The sequence below is a fragment of the Gossypium arboreum genome, chromosome 11 (genome assembly GCF_025698485.1).
Source record: "Gossypium arboreum isolate Shixiya-1 chromosome 11, ASM2569848v2, whole genome shotgun sequence".
In the NCBI taxonomy this organism is placed as follows: Eukaryota; Viridiplantae; Streptophyta; class Magnoliopsida; order Malvales; family Malvaceae; genus Gossypium; species Gossypium arboreum.
The window spans coordinates 123,453,657-123,476,586 of NC_069080.1; the positions used below are offsets into that span (position 1 = coordinate 123,453,657).

Sequence of the window (22,930 nt, forward strand, 5' to 3'; positions counted from 1 at the left end):
CAAAGACCAAGAATTGCCATCAGATAAGCCTTTCAGAACAAAAGGCTGACATTTACTAGTAATCTTTGCTACTCTCGAAGAGCTAGTTGTTACTAATATCCTACTTCCTTTAACCCACCTACCAACAACTCTTTTAAACTAACCCATTCTTCCCTCTCCTCATTCCAAATGTCATCCAAAGCAAGCAAATATTTTTTCCATCAATTTTATCTCGAAGTTGTTTTTGTAATTGGTCCATATCAAGATTTAGATCCAGTGCTTGGCCAGTTGCAGATTTGATAGTGTTTTCTACAATTACTTTGACATCAAAAACATCTGAAACACATAACCACAGCTTCAATTCAAAATGATCGCGGACCATTTTATCATTATAAACAAACTGCGCTAATGCAGTCTTCGCTAACCCTCCAAACCCTACAATTGTAATGATGTAAACATTCTTTTCACTTTCAAACTGTAACATGAGTTTCAAACATCATTATCCCTTGTTCAAAGGTGGCAACTACAGAAGCAACATGCATACTACCATGCAATCATGCACGAGCATACAAGTGACCAAGAAGTCCAGCTGAGGCATTGAAATGTCCATGGTGTAATCCGGTTGAAGAACCACTTTTGTAATAGTTGACTTTTGTTAATTTGTTTGTTATCTTTTTATGTAATGTCCAGCTAAGATTAATTATGTTCTTAGCTGATTTAACAGTCATTTATAGAGGTCATTATGCTGATTTTACAGCTTAGATACTTGCACAAGCAAGCTTTGTTTTCTTTCTATGTAACCCATCTTCTTATGTATCATTTTTTTATGAGTGAAGTAACAAGCATAGCCAACTTGTTCTCTCATCTTTGTTCATCCGTTTTTGCTTCTGTTTTGAGCTTTCAAACACAAAATTTCTTTGTTTTGTTCTTGATCATTTGATCGAAACTTAGCACATACTTTACCCAGGTATAATACTTTGTTGCTCCAGTTTCAACAAGTTGTTCATACTTTACCCGGGTAAAATAGATTTGTTATTCATCCTGTGTGAAAAACTTAACAAATGGTATCAAGAGCCTGTTGTCTTTGAGGGCCTTGGTTGTGCATAGTTTGTGGCTGACTCGTGTTTGAAAGAAAGAAGCAGGAGCTTTTGTTCTTGGTCAGTTTTTTAGTTGCTGCAAGTATGAGTTTCTCACCACCACCACCACCTGTTTTTGCTGGTGAAAATTACAACATCTGGGCTATGAAAATGAGGACATATCTGCAGGCACATGACCTGTGGAATGTGGTCCAAAATGATACTGAACCACCTCCCCAAGAGCAAACCCGACCATTGCTCGATCAGCAAAGATAATGAAGATCATGCAAAGAAGTACAAGGCCATGCCATGCCTTCAAAGTGGAGTTTCAGATGTGATCTTCACAAGGATAATGGCCTGTGACAGTCCAAAGCAGGCATGGGACAAACTCAAGGAGGAGTTTCAAGGATATGAGAAGACTAGGCAACAACAGCTAATAAACCTAAGAAGGGACTTTGAGAATCTAAGGATGAAGGAGTCAGAGACTGTCAAGCAGTATGCTGACAGGATAATGGCCACTGTCAACAACATAAGATTGCTTGGGGATGATTTTAGTGACCAAAGGGTAGTTGAAAAAGTCATAACAACCCTGCCAAAGAAGTATGAATCAAAGATCTCTTCCCTGGAGGACTCGAGGGACCTATCAACTATTCCATTGACAGATTTGATAAATGCTCTCTATGCACAAGAGCAAACAGAATGGAGGAGTATTCTGAGGGAGCTTTTCAGGCCAGAGGCAGAGAAGGCTCAAACTCAAGCTCCAACTTCAAAGGCAAGAAGCCTTGGACAGAAAAGAAGGGCAAAGGCAAGAAGGAAGCCACCAAAAGAAAGTTTCCACCTTGTGCTCATTGTAAGAAGACCAGTCACCTTGAAAAATACTGCTGGTACAAGCCTGACATTCAGTGCAGAGGGTGCAAACAACTTGGACACATTGAAAAGGTGTGTAAAAACAAACCAAAACCACAGCTACACCATCAAAATCAAGCTCAGACTGCTGAAGATGTTGAAGCACAGGAAGAGCATGTCTTCACAGCTTCTTGTTTTGCAAGCTCGAGCAAGGTTAGCAAGATGTGGTTGATTGATAGTGGGTGTCATCACATGGCTTCAAACAGAAGCATGTTCAAGGAGCTAGACACCACTTTTGTGACCAAAGTCAGAGTAGGGAATGGTGAGCTCATAGAGGCCAAAGGCAAAGGCAAGGCTGTGATCGACACAAAGTCAGGTAACAAAACTATTTCTGAGGTTCTTTATGTACCTGACATTGACCAAAATTTGTTGAGTGTTGGTCAGCTACTGGAGAAGGGGTATTCTCTCATTTTTGAAGACAAGGTGTGTGTGATCAAAGATGCTATTAACCAAGTGTTAGTAACAGTAGCCATGAGTGATCGAAGTTTCAATTTAGATGTAAATCAGCTAGAGCCGAAGACACATGTGGCTCAGGCTGATGAGTCAAGTTTGTGGCATAGGAGGCTAGGCCATGTGAACTACAAGTCACTTGGCCTACTGCACAAAATGAGTTTGGTTGAAGACATGTCCTGCGTTGAGCCAAAGAAAGATGTGTGTGAAGTCTGTCAGCTTGGCAAACAGACCAGACTGCCATTTCCTGCAAACAAAGCGTGGAGAACTCAAGAGAGGCTCCAGTTGGTTCATACAGACATTTTTGGACCCATGAAGACCACTTCCCCAAATGAGAACAGGTACTTTGCACTCTTTATTGATGATTGCACTAGGTTCTATTGGGTAACCTTTTTGAAGCAAAAGTCAGATGTTGCTGACTTCTTTTGCAAATTTAAGGCTTTGGCTGAAAACCAAGCCAACTGTAAGCTGAAATGCTTAAGGTCAGATAATGGGACTGAGTATGTATCTCAAAGGTTCCAAAAGATATGTGATGATGCTGGAATTCTTCATCAGCTGACAAACATCTATACACCACAGCAAAATGGTGTCTGTGAGAGGAAGAACAAAACAGTTCTTGATATGGCCAGGTGCATTTTGTTTGAAGCTAAAATGCCTAATAATTTTTGGGCTGAGGCAGTGAACACTTCAGTTTACTTACTAAACAGACTTCCAACTAATGCAGTGGAAGGAAAAACACCCTTTGAAGCCTGGTTTGGACAAAAACCAACAATGTCACACCTGAGGGTATTTGGTTGTTTGTGCTATGTATTGGTTCCAGCAGAGAAAAGGACTAAGCTTGAAAAAAGGTCCATGCCAGGGGTGTTTGTAGGCTACAGCAGTGTGAAGAAAGGTTATAGGATCTTTGATCCAATGACCAAGAAGATCATTGTGAGCAGAGATGTAAAGTTCAATGAAGAAGGGTATTGGAAATGGGATGGAACTAATGCAAGCCTACTTGAGGAAGATCAAAATAGTCCTGACCTGCAGCCTACTGAAACTGAAGCTGAAGTTGAAGATGACTATGATGATGTACCTATTCGAGGCACTAGAACTTTGGCAGATGTCTATGAAAGATGTGCCATGACCATAGCTGAGCCATCCTACTATGCTGAAGCTGTAAAAGAGAAATGCTGGCAAGAGGCTATGGAGGCTGAACTGAAGATGATTCAGAAAAATGACACTTGGGAGCTGGTCAATAGGCCAGAAAATAGAAAAGTCATTGGTGTTAAATGGGTGTTCAGGACCAAGACAAATTCAGATGGGTCTCTGAACAAATACAAGGCCAGGTTGGTTGTGAAGGGCTACAGTCAGCAGCAAGGGGTCGATTTCTTTGAAACCTTTGCACTTGTTGCAAGGTTGGACACTATAAGGCTGCTATTTGCCTTGGCAGCTCAGAAACAGTGGAAAGTGCACTAATTAGATGTGAAATCAGCTTTTTTAAATGGATTTCTCAAAGAAGAAATCTTCATTGAGCAGCCTGAAGGGTTTGAGGTCTCTGGTGAGGAACATAAAGTCTATAGGCTCAAGAAGGCCTTGTATGGCTTGAAACAGGCTCCCAGAGCCTGGTATGATAGAATTGATGCCTACTTGTCAAGGCTCAGCTTCACAAAAAGCATAAGTGAGCCCACTCTTTATGTGAAGAAGGATGAAAAGGAGACACTGCTGATTGTGTCATTATATGTTGATGACCTGCTAGTTACTGACAGCAAATATGAGCTGATTGAAAACTTTAAGAGGCAAATGCAAGACATTTTTGAGATGACTGATCTTGGTCTGATGACATACTTCCTTGGTATGGAGGTAAATCAGGGAGAACAAGGAATTTTTATAAGCCAACAAGCCTTTGCATTGAAAGTTCTAAGCAAATTCAGCATGTCAAAGTGCAAGCCTGCTATCACACCAGTTGCACTAGGAGAGAAGCTGTCAAGCACAAGTGAGCACGATCGAGTTGATGAAAGGGGTACAGGAGTTTGGTTGGTTGCTTGCTTTACCTAATGACTACAGGCGGACATCCTATATGCTTGTTGGCTTACTCTCAAGGTTCATGCACCGCTGCAATGTTGCACATTTTAAAACAAAGAAAGAGGGTCCTAAGATATGTCAAAGGGACTTTGAATTTTGGTGTAAAGTTTGGAAGGTCAAAGGAGCTAAAACTTGTTGGTTATTCAGATAGTGACTGGGCTGGTTCAGTTGATGACATGAAGAGCACATCAGGCTACTTCTTCAATCTAGGATCAAGTGTTTTCAGTTGAGTTCAAAGAAGCAACAAACAAGAGCTTAATCCATCGTAGAGGTTGAGTATATTGCAATTGCTATCATTGCTAACCAAGCCATTTGGCTTAGAAAGTTGTTGGATGATTTAAATGCTAGACAGATGGAAGCAACTGAAATCAAGGTTGAAAACCAGTCTGCTATTGCCATTGCCAGGAGCCCTGTGTTCCATGGCAAAACAAAACATTTCAAGATCAAGTATCACTTTGTAAGAGAAGCTGAACTTGCTAAGGAAATCTGCTTGGTACACTGTTGTTCAAGGGATCAGCTTGCTGATGTTCTGACCAAGCCATTAGCTTCTGGAAGGTTTGAATGTTTAAGGAAAGAGATTGGAGTTTGCTGCCTTGTAGCCAAGGAGGAGTGTTCAAAGGTGGCAACTACAGCAGCAACATGCATGCTACCATGCAATTATACACGAGCATACAAGTGACCAAGTAGTCCAGCTGAGGCATTGAAATGTCCATGGTGTAATCCGGTTGAAGAACCACTTTTGTAATAGTTGACTTTTGTTAATTTGTTTGTTATCTTTTTATGTAATGTCCAGCTAAGATTAATTATGTTCTTAGCTAATTTAGCAGTCATTTTTAGAGGTCATTATGCTGATTTTACAACTTAGATACTTGCACAAGCAAGCTTTGTTTTCTTTCTATGTAACCCATCTTCTTATGTATCATTTTTTTATGAGTGAAGTAACAAGCATAGCCAACTTGTTCTCTCATCTTTGTTCATCCGTTTTTGCTTCTGTTTTGAGCTTTCAAACACAAAATTTCTTTGTTTTGTTCTTGATCATTTGATCGAAACTTAGCACATACTTTACCCAGGTATAATACTTTGTTGCTCCAGTTTCAACAAGTTGTTCATACTTTACCCGGGTAAAATAGATTTGTTATTCATCCTGTGTGAAAAACTTAACATCCCTCCCTATTTTTTTATCTTTACTCACAAAATAGTGCATTTGCTGCCTCTTTTTAGTCATGAAAAAATTTTCCGTGGGATGGTCACGCTCTATTAAGTTGAACATCTTGGCCTCACTTTCAATCGAAGTTAGCCTCGCCTTAATGGCCTTAATTTGACGACCCATTCTGAGACCATAAGCAAACTGGTTTGAGCTTGATAAGAAAAGGCGTACCTCTTCGTCAGCTTGTTCCCACCCATTAGATCTTTACGCAAAGCTTCGGTAGAGAAATCATTGAGCAAGTCATCAGCATCATAAAGTACATCTTTCAGCTTGTCAAGCCAATCTTTGACGATATGGCTCGTCACAGATCGCTCTTCTGCCTCCAGAAGCCCAGTTTTGATTGTGGAGACGGTGCTTTTAAGGTCATCAAGATCGTGTTTGAGATTCCACCACAGTCCAATTTGAGAGAGAGCACAAGAGCTCAACTTAATAATGAGCTCTACGGTGATGTCGAAAGCAATTACTTCGACCATTGTTGGTTCAAACTGAAATCAAGGCAAAAAGTATTTGATTACTGCAAGAGGAGGACTAAAATGAAAATGATTCGAACAAGACAAAACACAGATGTTGATCCATACATGCAGAGACAGTATTTTTATGGCTATTTTACCCATCTGACCCAAGAAAATTAATATTTACGGAAATGACATTGGTTAAAAATATTCACCCAAATAACTTGAAATGAACAATAAATTTAGGTTATGAGAACTAGATGCTGGCACCACTATTTTTTCTATTAAAAAAATAATTTTTGGGGTTTTAGACACTAAATGGCCAACATTCATTTTTTTTTCATTTTTTTTGGGTGCTAACACACTAACGGCCGACACCCCTTTATCTGATTAAAAAATTTTATTTTGTTGGGGTGTGTGGTTCCGGCCAACAAATACTCAAAGTCACCCAACAAAAGGGATGGGAATATTGCAACATTAACCCCTCCTTATTTTCTCATCTTTTTTATTTTCCAAGTTTAATTACATATTTTATATTTTAAAATAATATTGAACTACTTATCATGTTTTTTTAATTATTATTGCATCACTCACATTATTATTAAATTTTAAAATTAATTTAAATATAATATGCACAATTAAATTAAATTTATAAATTTAATCTATAGACGTTATTTTTACACGTTATTTTTATATTTTAAAATTTAATTTTATAAATTAATTTAATCTATAAGGTAAGTTTTTATTAATATATTACTCATTTTTAAAATATATTACACGTTATTTTTAAAATAAAAGAAACAATAATTTAGCAATGTTTATTTGAATTATTATAAAAGATAAAAATCATTAAAGTAATAATTAAACTTGAAAAATAACAAAGATGGGAAAACAAGGAGGGGTTAATGTTGCAATATTCCCATCCATTTTGTTGGATGACTTTGGGCATTTGTTGGCCAGCACTATGCACCCCAAAGAATAATTTTTTTTAATCAGATAAAGGGGTTTTGGCCAAAAAAAATTTGAAAAAAAGATACATGGGTGCCGGCCATCTAGTTCCCATAACCCAATTTTATTGTTCATTTTAGGTCATTTGAGTGAATGTTTTTGAACTAGGGTCATTTTTATAAATATTAATTTTTTGGGTCAGATGAGTAAAAATAACCTATTTTTATAGATGTTACCATCCACCCATCAAGTAGTATGATTAAATGAAAATAATGTTGATTGGTGGGAAATGGTCCTGCCATGTTCAATGATTGACACAAATTTCTCAATGGAGACAAAGTTGGGATGATGACATTTAGGGTGTTTTGCACAATTACATCAATTTGGGCAAAATTTGTCAGTCTGCACAAATAATTAAAATTAATGAAAAAGCTATGAAAGAAAAGAGAAGAAAGTGACAAATCCCATGGAATCGAAGGTTCTTAGGTTGAGGCCCATTCCCATTCCCCTTTGGTGGCACCATCTTGATCTCCCCTTCAAGGACCTTTTCGCAAATATAATGATAATACATTTCTATATGTTTTGTCCTTGCATGAAAGATCGAGTTTTCCTCTAGACATATGGTTGATAAATCATCATAGAGAAGCCTTACTTGTTAGTTTGTTAGCTAATGAAGATATTCCATCAGTTGTTTCAACCAAGCACTCTCTTGTGTTACTGATGCCGCCGACCGATATGCCGCTTCGATGCTTGATAATGACACCATTGGTTGTCTCTTATTGCACCATGATATTGCTCTTAATCCAATGTTAAAGATGTACCTAGTTGTCAATCGCCACGTATCATAGTTTCCAGAATAGTCGGTGTCACAATATCTAGCCACCAGACATTCTTTTATTTTCTTATATAAGATACCAAAATCAATTATGCGTTTAACGTACCTCATGATGCGTCGTATTGCATTGAGATGAGGCTTCTTAGGATTTCTCATGTATCGATTAGCCACTCCAACTGCATAAGTTAAGTCTAGTCGACTTAAAGCAAGATAGATAAGATTTTCGACTAACTGTCAATATATGGTTACATCTTCTAAATGTTTTCCTTCATCTGCTCGAAACCACTATTTTTGACACTACTGAAAAATAGGTTGTTACACTCTATTTTTTAATACAATTCCTCCAAGTGTGAACTAATTCCAACCAACTCATCATGAACAACAGCATATGTAACACCCCTTACCTAACCCGATCACCGGGTCCGGGCCACAGGGTGCTAAACACAAGATCCAACATTATCCAGTTAACTCATATTGCAATTCTGGCATTCAAGATCACATAATATAGGTATTAAGAAAACACATTTATCTAATTAACCTTGTAAAGTTCGTAGACTTGATACAATTATTTTTAATATGTAAAAATATACAAAGTAACTTTATTATGCGAATAACTTTAATTCAATTTAAAGAATTTGTAATCTACGAACCTAAGTAATTACAAACTCATGATTGATCCCACGACCCCAACTTTGGGTCGCCCCGCTGTATGCATATTGCTTTAAGAAGAGATCTGATGTAGCACAGAGGATTTTGGCCTAGTCCTTTCACTAAATCTCAAGTTTCCCTTTAAAACCTTCAATACACAATAACACATAGGTAAGTTCTAAAGAACTTAGTGAGTTTTCATACCTTGTTAATACAACGCGATCTCGCTTGACATTCACTTTTGACTCATCTATATTAGGACAATACACACTCTTATTGTCGTAGTCCTTATATTATATGAACTGACTTACTCATACTTGGCACATCACCCACAATGAAATCATTGCTTGCATACTTTCGCATCCAGAATACAAATTTAATAACATTTAATCTCTTGGCGGATTATCCCTACTGATTCTACTTTACTGGTTGCCTTCACGAGCTCTTATGCATCTATTTCATTGAGAGGAAATCTTAACGGATTCATAATTTCAATCTCGTGAAAGATGACCCATGAATGGCTTCCATAACACGACATCCCCAGGTAACCATATAAAACTGATCTTGGTGAATAGTCCTTGTTGCGGACTATTAATAGAGACTTGTCCTAATGGGCTCAGATTTGTATTACGGTCCTCATGAATTCATGATTTTCGAAACATACCAGTGGACTTAACAATGGGTAATGCTTGCTGATATCATTTTGTGTATAATATAAAATTCAATAATAGTCTATTAACAAACAGTATAAGATTATTAGAATCATAATTAAATGCATGAACTTACAGGATTAATCTGTAGTAACAGCTCATAGTATCTCAATTAGTTATCAATGTCATTTCAATTCCTTATTTTTGCTTCCAATTACACACATCACAATATAATCCAATATTTGCAATTAATTTCTTATAATACATTTAAAAATGTACTAAAATTAAACCGTAAAAACTTACCTGACTAATTTGCAACTATGACAGGTATAGAAACTATTCAGTAATTTCTCTTTCCTTCGGTTTTCATTCGTTCATGATCTAAAATAATATTTCCACTCAAGTAACTAATTCCAACAATAAAATTAACTTATTTTATGCAATTAAGTCCTTTTTGCCATTTTTAAAAAATTTCCCTCAATATTTTATTTTTATTTAATTTAGTCCCTAAACCCTAATCGTGCAAATTAACCATTTTTTTAAAAAAAATCCATGGCCTAATGTTCAATGACCTCAATACATACCATCTTTGCAATTATTTCTCATCAAGTCCTTGTAACTTTATCACTTTAACAATTTAATCTTTAAACATTAAAATCATCAAAAACTACTTTACAAAATATAACGAACAAAATCAATACTCTTTCATAAAGTTTCAAAACTAACTCAAACTCAAAAATGACACAATCCAAAATATTTAACAGTTTCACAAATTGATCCTCGATTTAGCTAGATTAAGCTCATACGAGCTCGGAAACATATAAATTACTAAAAACAAGTTAAATTTCACCTACACATTATGGAACCAAGCAAGACCGAATGGTTTTCTCCTTTTAGGGTTTCGGCTAAAAATAGAGAGAATAAAGTGGAGATGATGATTAGATTTCATCTTATTTTAATGTAATTTAACTTATTAACATAATTACAATTTTGCTCTTTAATTTCACTTAATATTTTAGCAAAAAGGAAACCAAAACCGTCCACTATCTCTTAAAATGGTATATTTACCATTTAAGGGCCTTGCCTTACATTCTCATTATCATTTGATGCCTTTAATCTATAGAACTCCACTTTTATGGTTTTTACAATTCAGTTCTTCACCTAATTAACTATTTAAACGATAAAATTTTATAACCAAAATTTAATACGACATTAATAGCTTTGTAAATATTAAATAATTAATATTTACGGACTGACACATCAAAATTATGGCCTTGAAACTACCATTTCGATCATATTGAAAATGATTAATTATTAAATCCTTAATTAATTATGAATTAATTGCAATTTAAAAAAAATCTAGAGAATTTCATATCATTTCTATTAATAGGTCATTTAAGGAGGGTCCAATTACACTATTAGTCCTTCAATTATATTAAATTCCAATTAAACAAACTTATTTACAATTTGGCCTTAAACTAATTAGGACTAAATAAATAAGTAATCCAAAAGTTAGTGGAATGATTAACATCCACCACTACTTGGACTTTTTTACCATGGTTTAATTATCATTTTGATCCTTTTACTATTTTAAATCTATAGCAATTAACTTTTACCTCTTTTACAATTTAATCCTTTTACCTCAATTAAGCAATAAATCATCAAAATTACCAGACCCAACTTTTAATTCACATATAACACAACTCTGTAAATATTTAATAAAAATATTTACGGCTTTATATTATGGAAACGAGGTCCTAATTCTTCGTTTTCAATAACCACTTGACTTTTGAACCAAATCACTTATACTAACTTTTAATTCAATTATTTAAAACCATCAAATCAAAATTCAATATAAAAATTACTATTGAATCGTATAGTTTAAATACTAATTATATGAACTTACTCATCGGATTTGTGATCCCGAAACTACTGTTTCTGACACCATTGAAAAACGGGTTATTACAGTTGAAGAGTGTTAACTTGGTGCTACATTTATGGAATATGTTAAGACTCTCTGAGTCTTTGGTGTGATGAAGATTTGTGTATCCAATGTGTGGTGATAGAGCCTACTTTTACGTTTCATAGTCCCAAGTTGTCAAATTATCATTTAATAAATTGTATATGAAATATGTTGTATGTATATGCATGTGAGTACATAAGTTAGATGTATGAGTTAAGTTATGCATGACATGTTAGTTTGACATTGTAATTAAATAAGGTTGTGATTGTGCTTTAGTTGCTTTTGTTTAACGTATGATGTTGCATATACTTGCGGTAATATCGATCATTCACTAAGCTTATTTAAGCTCACACATTCCTCTCTAAATCCTTGCAGATAAGTAGTGTCTTCAGTGTGAGTGGTGCGGCCAAGTAAGTGATCCAAGCTAGGCAATAATAATTTGAATAGTTGATTTTATTATTCTTTTCGACTTTTGGAATAAAGGCAATGTGGGTAGAATTTTGGCTGGATATTGTTATTATTTTTGTTAGTTTAATATGATTTTGGACTTCTAGAGCTTTGGTTGATTACTATCATTGTTTATTCATTCTATTATGGTTTTGGACTTCGTTAGATGTATGAGATTGATATTTGGAATGCACATAAGAAAGATATTTTGTTTAAGCATGAACACTTATCTGTTTTGTTTTTGTTTTGTTGATTTGCATAGAGGTATCGATACTTAGGGCATAAATATCGATACCTCAGTGTTGGAACGTATGTACAGGAAATAGTAGTTTAGTTTGGTATCGATACCCATTCACGAGTATCGATACTTGGGGTAGAGATACTGATATCTTTTGTTTAATATCGATAAAATGTATTGGTTCAGAATTGAGGAGGAAAAACCGAATGCTAAAATGATATCGATTTTCTTGTTAGTATCTATACCTGACTTACTAAGTATCGATACCTGCTATTGTGTATCGATACCGATGTTGATTTCTTTGTAATTTTCAAAATGTTCCCTAAGCACGTATTAAACTATTTCTAGGGTCATTTGATGTTTGTTTAGTCGCAAAATCCTCAGTAAATATTTTTAATTGTCATGAAATTATTCTTGCTTGAAGCTATATGTGCATGTGTTAAAGTTACGATATTGATGTGGCGTCCTGTAACTTAGGTCCAACAACCGAGCCGAGTGAGGGGTGTTATAATCCATTCTTGGTGATCTTCTCCTGAACTGATAACATGTGGGCAGATTCTTAAAAGCGAATCCCTTAATGTGGAATCATACATATGAGATAGTCATTGCAAACTGTCACATCTTTCATAGACAGACCCGCATAATAGTTCGCATAACAATAAATTATAAGAGTATGAACTCATTCTTGGTAGACTCATACAAGCGGACCCGTCAGGTACTGAATCCTATTTCCTAAAATGACCCTGATGGATTTCTACTTATACGATAGTCCTGTCGGATGTCCTCATATAAAATGATCTTGACGGACTTCCACATTGAAAATAGTCCTAGCGGACTTCCACATAAAAGATAGTCCTGATGAGCTTCCACATTTACGGTAATTTCATGGCCATGGACTTGCATTCATTCATACGTCCCATAAAAGGGCTTTCATATACTGGTGCACACTGTTCTTCATACAATTTAAAAAGGCTCAATCCAACCGAACCTCCCCCAAAGCCACAGTTAAATCAAATGCATATGCAATCTCATACATGTCCATCCAAACCTCCGCAAAGCCACAGTTATAAATATATGCACATCAAACACATGCACTCAGCCAATAAATATTATTATCACACGACATATAACACGTTAATCATTCCATCTACGAATCATAATCATGCTTACACTCAACCATACATTTGCATATCATTATGCAACATGCATCGCAACACCACAATCATCCAATACAATACTTCAACATTCAACCAATGGATGATTCATCATTTGCTTAACACAGCACAAACGGTATGCATCACAATATTGATGCAGTAAACATCCATGTAAGATCTAGATTATGAAACTCACTTGGAAGTTGACGCCAAATCCATCTACGTAGCTTTTTTCCTTATCACTTAAGCCTCCAACATACAAAACATAACAATCATTTCAAAATTTCCAATCGACAATAATTCATCATCATAAGAGCCATAATTTGTTTGCATACAAATGCCATTTAAATGATTATCAGCGGCCTTAACCATAATAGAGTAGAAACGATGAATAACTGAAATGCTTAACTTTCTTTCCTTTTTCTTAAATCCGTGAACACAGAAAGGTCAGAAAGCGTACAACTTAATAAATTATCAGTTATTTATGCATGAACTCTAGCTTCTTTCCTTTATGCAGATCATTCTTTAATCTTTCTTTCTTACAAACAGACCATATAAGAAAATGAATAAAGAACATAAATATGAAAGAACAACCCAGAGAACAACGTTTCTCCCTTATATAATACTCTTGCACTTCCTTCACCGATCTCAACTCAACAACCAAGTGTACCCATCCATAATCATCATGTCTCCCACTAAGAAATCTTCTAGTTCAATAACGAAACCAAAGTTGAAATCCAACCTTTACAAACTAATCTACCAATTCCCTTTATTTCTACTAGAACTTGCTTAATTTATAAACTTTTCAAATTAGTACCCAAAGTCACGATTCCAACTTAAACTTGACATTTTGGGGTGTGACAACATATGTTTGATATAATTTTGTTGATATTTTTTTTAACAATGTCTCGAATAAATTCTAATTCATGCCCACAAAGAGAAAAATATTTAGTTTTTTTAATGAAGAAATTAACAAATATAAATATGAAGTTTAATAATCCCAAAAATTAACACTATTAAATCAAACAAATTTATGTTAATTACCCTAGGAGGACTTGGAGTTTACTGTTTGTTTTAGGTAAAATGACTTATTTGGCTCTCCAACTTTATATAAAAGATCGTTTTAGCCCTTAATTTAATTTTTCTCTTTTTTTTAAACTCTTAAACTTGTGATTTTTGTCAAATTATCATAAATGAATGAAAAAAATTAACTTTTTTTTAACTTTATTGGCGTTGCATTCACGTGGATGACAAGTTAGCATTTAATTAATTTTTAAATTTTAAAATTCAAAAAATTATAAAAACTATTTTTAAAAATTTAAATATTATTTAAAAATTAATTAAATGTTGACATGTTATATACATGTAATCCACGTGTATGCTATGTTAACAAAATTAATAAATATTAATATTTTCATTTATTTTAGAGTTATTTGTAAAAATACAAATTTAAAAATTTAAAGAGAGAAAAAATAAATGAAGAGCCAACATGATTTTTTTTTTTAAAGTTTAGGAATAAAAATCATTACCCCTTTTTATGTTGTTAGTAAGTGTTGATGCTTTATAACACTAAACAGATTACAAAATCATTAAAGTTTTGTTTTTTAGTTTTTGTATGGATGTAATCATTAAAGTTAAAGAAAACAATGAATGACCTGTTATTTTAAATGTCAGCCCTTTATGCGGCATAAAGGCATAAATTATGCCGGCCACTTGAGTTCAAGCATTTCGCCATGCGCGTTTCAATCTTCACTTTATCTTCTTTGTACATCTTTTCATCTTTTAATAATATTAGAATTTTTTAAATCATAATTAAAATATTTCTACTCTTCACTTTTTATTATTAAATTTTATTTTTATTTTCTGAATATTTAATTTGTAAATAATACATAGTTATGTAGAAGAAAATAATATGAAGTAAATTTCTTTAAATGATTGTAATTGTGAAAGTAATAATTACAAAATAAATTATAATTATTTTAAATATTAATTTAATAATATGATGGAAAATAAATGATATTTTCAGTTGTTTAAATTTTTTTTCATATTTTTTATTCTAATACTTCTAAGATTTGAGTTAGATAATTTTCGTTCAAATTATTATGTAAATACAAAAAGTTTATTATTCTCACTTTCATATGATAAAACTACATTAAAAATATTAAATAAAAATTCATATTAATAAAAATATTAATGAAATAATACAATCAAAAATAAAATTAATTACAACTTGAATATTTTATTTTAACAATTATTAACGAATTTTAAATATATCAAAGTACTCTTACCTTTCTGATTCTTCCAGGAATAACATCATCACTCATGTCAGACCCTTGTATTAATGTGTTGCATGTTCTCTTTCTTGATGCTCATATTCTTGACTGTTTCAGTTTCTCTCGATATTGAACCATCAATGACTTTTTGTGATTTTTGAACACCAGATTCAGATATCTTTTTTCTTCTTATAATTCCTCATGTTGCCGTTACCTTCATCTTCCTCATCTATTTCTAGAAAGAGATATGATGTTTTCTTGAGTTTTAGAGGTGAAGATACCCGCAAGAACTTCACAGATCATCTCTATGAAGCTCTAATAAGGAATGGAATCCACACTTCCAGGGACGATCCTAAACTGGAGACCGGCGAAGAAATCGCACCTGAACTGTTTAAAGCCATTCAACAATCATGGTGCTCCATAATCATTTTCTCCGAAACCTATGCCTTTTCAAGTTGGTGCTTGGAGGAGTTTGCTGAGATTGTTAAGCAGAAAAACGAGAGGAGACAGGAAGTATTTCCCATTTTCTACAATGTGGATCCTTCTGATTTGAGGAAACAAAAAGGTAAAGTTGAAGAAGCCTTTGTTGAACATGAAGAGAGATACAAAGAAGATAAAAACAAGGTCCAAAAGTGGCGAAACGCTTTGACCCAAGTGGCTAACATCAAAGGATGGCATTTAAATAATAGGTAAATCATCGTTTGCTTCTCTAATTTCTAGCTAGTTTTAATGACTACATGCTGCTTTTTTTTTTTCGGACAACATGCTATATGTATATATTTTAAAGTTTTTACTGTCTATGTATTTAATTAAAGTTCCATGAAACTAAAGGGCAAGTTGTGTATTTTTTTGTCCTAAAAAATCTTGCCTTCTTATTCTTGCTTTGTGTTTGCTCCCAAATTACCTATACTGTGTTAATGATTCATTGAACGAACTTTAAAGAAAAGAAAAAGAAGTGCATTCAAAAGATATCGGCAAAATTTTATTTGAAACAACTGAATCTTGTTTCTATGTAGGCATGAAGCAGAATTTATTGGAGATATTGTTAAGAAGCTATCAGTAAAATTATGTGAAACATATCCCATTGCTGCTACTGATGAGTTGATTGGAATTAGTTCACGCTTGAAAGAGTTGTTTTCAAAAATGGAGATTGGGGAAGATGATGTCCGCGTTATTGGAATTTGCGAAATGGGTGGTATCGGTAAATCGACTCTTGCAAGAGTTATGTATGATCAAATGTTATCTCATTTTGAAGGCAAAAGCTTTCTTGCTAATGTTCTAGAAGTTTCACAAAAACGCGGACTTGTTCATTTACAAAAACTTCTTACTCAAACCTTGCTTGATGAAGGTTTTAATTTTTCCGATGTTTACGAAGGGAATGCCATTATTAGCCACAGGTTGTCTCACAAAAAGGTTCTTGTTGTTCTCGATGATGTTGATAACATACAACACTTAGAAATGCTTGGCTGGTAGGCACAATTAGTTCGGTTTGGGGAGCAGAATCATTATAACAACAAGAGACGAACATTTACTACGATCTTACTGAGTTGATGGTATGTACAAGCCAGCAGCATTGAATGAAAATGAAGCACTTCGGCTTTTTAATTTGAAAGCTTTCAATAGGGAGACAGTGCCAAAAGAGGATTTCGTTGAGCTCGCTAAACATATTGTAGGTTATGCTGGTGGTCTCCCCTTAGCTCTTGAAGTTTTGGGTTCTTTTCTGTGCGGTAGAGATGTAACTCAATGGAAGAGTGCATTTGAAAGACTTAAAAAAGATTCTAATAAAGAAATTTTGGATAGACTTCGAATAAGTTTTGATGGATTGGAAGAAAGGGAGAAGAATATATTTCTAGACATAGCATGTATCTTCGATAGGGAGACTAAAGATTTTATAATGAAAATATTGGATAGTTGTGAGTTTTTTCCAGATATTGGAATTGATGTTTTTATTAAGAAATCTCTTATAAAATTTGACAGACACAACCAATATATCCAGATGCATGACTTGTTGAAAGAAATGGGAAGAAAAATTGTTAAAGATAAATCAGTAGATAAACCTGAAAAACGTTATAGATTGTGGGAGGAAAATGATATCTATCATGTCCTAACAAAAATACAGTAAATTATTCCAATATATAAAGTTAATTTTACAACTTTTATCATGTAATTTATTTAATGTAATTTGTGTTTTATTATTATTATTATTTTCAGGCTACAGAAACAATTGAAGGCATGGTAATTCACAATAAAAGGTAAGAAAACAAACATATTATGTATCAAAGTATGTTATTTTTAATTTTGAGTAATATTTGATGTATAGTTAATATATAAGATTCATGCATCATCATTGAAAAATAATATAACACATCATTATTAAATAAAATAAAAATATTAAAAATTTACAAATAAATACTAATAATTTTAATTAAACATAATTAAATAATAATTAATCTAATACATTTACACTATAACAATATGAAATTACAGATTAGGTAACATAGTTTATATATAATCATTTGGCACTCTAATAATTTGCTATGTATATTTATACTCTAATTTTGAAGAATCAATATTATATATTTTTGAATTATTTATTAATACATCTTTTCTAAAATCTAAGAAACCTTACACATATTTTTAAATAATTTACATTTACATAAAAAGATGTTAACATACTTAATTTTAAAGATTTAACTAAAAATCTTTTCAAAATACATAATAATAAATAAATAAATAAATATTTAATAATTGACTAATAATTCATTATATACAAAATTTAACTAATAATATAAAATAATGTAAATCTTTAATTGTTAACAATAATACTTTTAAAAGAATTATGTAGGTTAAAATAATTAATATTAACAAATTATGTTATTTATATTATTCATATTTATAGCTCCACTTTTTATTTTAAGGTGTCATAATTATTTAGCAAACTATGTAATTTTTGGCCTCCAATTTAAAAAAAAGTTATTTTAGTCCTATGTTTAGTTTTTCATCTCTTTTAACTATTGATCTAAGTTAAATTTTGTTAACTTTGTTACATGATATTTACGTGGATGACATGTCAACATTTAATTAAATTTTTAAAATAATACTTATTTATATTAATGAGAATAATTAATAATTAATTATGTTTAAATAAAATTACTAATATGTATTTATAGGTCCTACATAGTTTTTGTTTTATTTAGTGATGAGGTATACTATTTTTATTCACTAATGGTACATGAGTAGACATGTCCATTGACAACTTGAACCAGCTTGATTTAGGCTTGGTCAAGGTTTTTATGTCTCGGGCCGACTCAGCCCAAATTTAATTTAAATAATAAAAATATTTTTGAAATAAATTTAATTATAAAATATATAAAATATTTTTATAATATTTTTTATTTTTTTTATTAATTTTGGATCAAACACGGGCTTAGGTTTAAAATTTGTTTAAAATCGAATTTGTGGCTTGACCCGACTTATAAATAGATATTTGTATGAAATTCATGCACCGCATCAAATATTATTCTTCAATTTTATTTTATTTTTTTAAGTTTATATTAGTGTTTTTGAAAATTCTTTAAAAGTTTATATCCAAGTTGTATTCGGATATGCAATACGCATGGGTTAGGAGTGTTTGAACAAATCATTTGAAACAAATAGTGCTGAAGCAGCATTACTTTGCTTTTGTATATTTTTAAGCTCACTTTTGTTTTACCATGGTTTTCAGAGAATCGAACAAAACTCTCAATTTGAATGTTAACATCTTCTTAAAGATGAAGATGAAAAAAATTGAGATTGCTCAAAGTTCATTGTCTCTCAAGTTGTGATAATTTCGAATTTTTTTCTAACGAGCTACGGCTTTTAGAATGGATAAGATATCCTTTAAAATCGTTGCCTTCAAGCTTCCAACTGGACAACCTTGTTGCACTTCTCTTTCCATATAGTCGTATTGAACAACTTTGGAAGGGAAATATAGTAAGAACAAGTTCATCTGATCCCTGTCTTTTAGCTTATTTTAAGATGAATGATTAAAACTTTATTAAGATGAAAAAATAGCAACAAAAATGATTTTACTTGATAAGTTTTCTCTTTTCTGTCTAATTATTATTGTTTTCAGCAGCCCCTGTATAAGTTGAAATTGTTCAACCTCAAAGGCTTCGAAAACCTAATCAAGACACCTGATTTTACAACAGCTCCAAATCTTGAAGTTTTGATTTTAAAAGGGTGTACCAGATTAAAAGATGTTCATCCATCTATAGGAGTTCTTACGAGGCTTAAACTTTTGAACTTAAGAGGCTGCAAAAATCTTAGGAGTCTTCCAACCAAAATTGAATGGGAATCTCTTGAAACATTAAATCTGAAAGATTGCAAAAACCTTGTGAGCCTCGCAAACAGCAAAGGCGGGTGTAAGGGTTTAAGAGCTCTTAATATTTCTGGTTGTTATAAAGTTGAAAATTTGCCAGAGAATTTGAAGCAACTAGAGTTTTTGGAAGAGCTTGACTTAAGTGAAACAGCCAGGAGAAGACCACCATCTTTCATTTTTCAACTTAAAAATCTTAAAGTTTTGTATTTCAATGGGCCCAAGGGAGCATCATCTAAGTTACGAATGAATCTACCTTCCTTATTGAAGTTAAACCAAAGAGCAATGATAGAACCCATGCCTCTGATGTTACATTCATTGTCAGGTTTGAGTTCATTAAGAGAGTTGAAACTTAGGGACTGCAATCTTTGTGATATTCCTAATGATATTTCTTCTCTATCCTCTTTGACTTTTCTTGATCTTAGTGGTAACAATTTCATCAGTGTATCTTCGTCTATTACTCGACTTTCCAAGATTGGTATTCTTCGATTGGATAATTGCAAGGAGCTTAAATCATTGCCTGAGCTTCTAACAAATATAGGAAGTCTGTTGGTATCTGGTTGTGATTCGCTTGAAGCAATTGCAAATCCATCAAAAGTATGCAATTCAGTGAATTGGGCGGATATTAGAGGTATTAACTGTTACAGATTAGCTGAGACCATGAATGTAGTAACATTGCTGAAAAAAAATATTAAAGTTAGTTAATATCTCTGGTTCTCTTGCAAAACCTCATACTTGATTATTTATGATGTTCGTTAGTTGCTAAACAGGTAGAGTTATGTTTTGCAGGTATTTGGAAATTTAAGAAAAGTGTTTACTGTTATTATATCTGGAGGTGAAATTCCAGAATGGTTCAACCATCAGAGAGCAGGGTTTTCAATCAAGATACCACTGCCTCACAATATTTGGAATGATAGTCAATGGATGGGAGTAGCTTTGTGCTGCACTTTTGTAACTGCTAATACTTCCAGGCATGAGCAGCTTGTGTCTAATGTTATTTTCCATCATAAAAATTGTGGACAAGAATGTGTTCTTCTGGATTGTGTTGGCTTTCCTTTTGGCAAAAGTTATTACTCTAACCAACCCGTAACGAAGGACCACTTTTTTCTTCGTTATTGTTCGCGTGCCAGCTTCGTAACGAAGGACCACTTTTCTCTTCATTATTGTTCGCGTGCCATCTTACTAGATCGAGATTTCTTGAAGGGTGAATCTGTTGAAAGTGAAAGCAAGAATTTATCAACATTAGATCCCTCAAATCAGGAATTCAATGAGCTTGAGCTGTCGTATATGAAATATTTTTGTGATCATGTTCACTCAGTTAAGGTGAAAAAATGTGGGGTCAGATTAGTGTATGAGCAAGATTTGGAAGATGTCCAAGAGCAGCACAACAATCAAACTTGTGTAACAATTGAAGAAATGAATGAAGACTCTGTTGCTGAGGGATCAATAGCTAATAGTTCCTTGTAAAGTGAAAACGTAATGTCTATGAAGAGACGGAGGCAGAGGTAGAGTCACTATTGAGCATTGGTCTGCAATGCAACATGTGACCAGCAGCTCACCAAGCAGACTTGCAATGTAACAGAACCGAGAGCAGCAGCAACATGGTCCCCTTTTTGTTTATTTTGTTCAAATGTAACTTGCTTAGTTAATTTGTAACTTGTAATCAAAGTTAGTAAGATTTTTGATGTAATGGATGTAATGGCTGATCATATCAGCTTACTTGTTTATGTGGTTCACATTTTCAAATTGTTAAGTATTAGTGGGAGTAGTTAAGTCATTAGGTAATTGTCCATTCACTTTGTAATTTATATAAGCTACTGTTTTCTTAATGAAAGATGATGATTTTCAGTTATTCTTGAACTCAAGCTCTCCTTGTTTTTGTTTTTCAATCTTTTAATCTCTTAAGCTTGTGTGAGAATCTTGTTGCTGTCAAATGTTTCAGCAAATGATATTCTGTTTGAAATACATACTTTACCCGGTTAAAGTTTGTTGAAACTTCAACAAATGGTATTCAGACCCTAAGTCTTTGAGGGCCCCTGTTTTGTTTGTTGTTTTGTTGAGAAAATATAAGCTTGAGAAGGAAGAAATTGGGGCTGTTAAGTTTGTTTCAGCAAGATGAGCTTTACAACACCTCTACCTCCAGTATTTGCTGGTGAGAACTACCACATTTGGGTAGTTAAAATGAAGATTTATCTTCAAGCTCAAGACTTGTGGAGTGTAGTTGAAAATGACATCGAACCACCTCCATTGAGGGCCAATCCCACGATTGCACAAATGAGGCAGCATGCTGAGGAGAGCACCAAGAAGCACAAAGCCTTGGCTCACACAAAATGGAGTGATGATGTAATCTTCACTCGGATTATGGCCTGCAGCACACTTAAGGAAGCATGGGAAAGGTTGAAGGAGGAGTTCATGGGGTCAGATAAAACTAGGCAGCAACAAGTGATCAACTTGAGGAAGGACTTTGAAAACCTGAAAATGAAAGAGTCTGAGAGCATTAAGCAATACTCAGACAGAATCATGACCACTGTCAACAGCATAAGGCTGCTTGGTGAAGACTTCAGTGAGAGCAGAGTAGTGGAGAAGGTCATCACCACTCTTCCTGAGAGATTTGAGTCTAAAATCTCATCACTCGAGGACTCAAGGGACTTAACAACCATCTCTTTGTCTGAGCTGGTGAACTCCCTATATGCTTTGGAGCAGAGAATGAGAATGGCCAACAGGCAGGAAGACCATCCAGAAGGAGCCTTCCAAGCAAAGGCCAAAGAAAGTTCCAGCACAAGTCAGAAAGGTAAGAAACCTTGGCTTGACAAGAGGGATAAACCAAGGAGAGATTCAGGCAAGAGAAAGTTTCCACCATGTGTCCATTGTAAGAAGACCACTCACTCTGAAAGGTTTTGCTGGTTTAGGCCAGACATCCAATGCAGGAGCTGCAAGCAATTTGGACACATTGAGAAAGTTTGTAAAAACAAACCAAAAGCACCAGCACAGCAGCAGATTCAAGCTCAAGCTACTGAAGACCTTCAAACTCAGGATGAGCATATGTTCACAGCTTCTTGCTTTGCATCTTCAAGCAAAGTCAAAAGCAATTGGTTGGTGGATAGTGGCTACTCACACCATATGGCAGGTGATGAGAGTCTGTTCAAAGATCTAGACAAAAGCTATGTCTCAAAAATCAGAATTGGCAATGGTGAACTGATTGAAGCCAAAGGCAGGGGCAGTGTTTCAGTCAGCACTTGTTCAGGTAACAAAGTCATTTCAGATGTGCTCTTTGTGCCTGATA

The 22,930-nt window shown here is 33.8% G+C and overlaps 3 protein-coding genes across 3 annotated transcripts; all 3 read left to right on the forward strand.

The window, feature by feature from the left end:
- The first annotated feature begins 15,269 nt into the window (after positions 1 to 15,269).
- LOC108478213 (TMV resistance protein N-like) lies at positions 15,270 to 17,247 on the forward strand. The gene is made up of 2 exons (XM_017780647.2): positions 15,270 to 15,979; positions 16,307 to 17,247. The coding sequence occupies exons 1-2, from the start codon at positions 15,492 to 15,494 to the stop codon at positions 16,761 to 16,763; spliced, it is 945 nt and encodes a 314-aa protein (XP_017636136.1). The 5' UTR covers positions 15,270 to 15,491; the 3' UTR covers positions 16,764 to 17,247.
- Positions 16,846 to 17,430, forward strand: LOC128284125 (TMV resistance protein N-like). The gene has a single exon (XM_053021726.1). The coding sequence runs from the start codon at positions 16,846 to 16,848 to the stop codon at positions 17,410 to 17,412; it is 567 nt and encodes a 188-aa protein (XP_052877686.1). The 3' UTR covers positions 17,413 to 17,430.
- A 1,102-nt stretch (positions 17,431 to 18,532) lies between these two features.
- Positions 18,533 to 21,114, forward strand: LOC108477926 (TMV resistance protein N-like). The gene is made up of 3 exons (XM_053021373.1): positions 18,533 to 18,577; positions 19,405 to 20,313; positions 20,437 to 21,114. Exons 1-3 carry the CDS (start codon positions 18,533 to 18,535, stop codon positions 21,112 to 21,114), a joined length of 1,632 nt encoding a protein of 543 aa, XP_052877333.1.
- Positions 21,115 to 22,930: the final 1,816 nt, after the last annotated feature.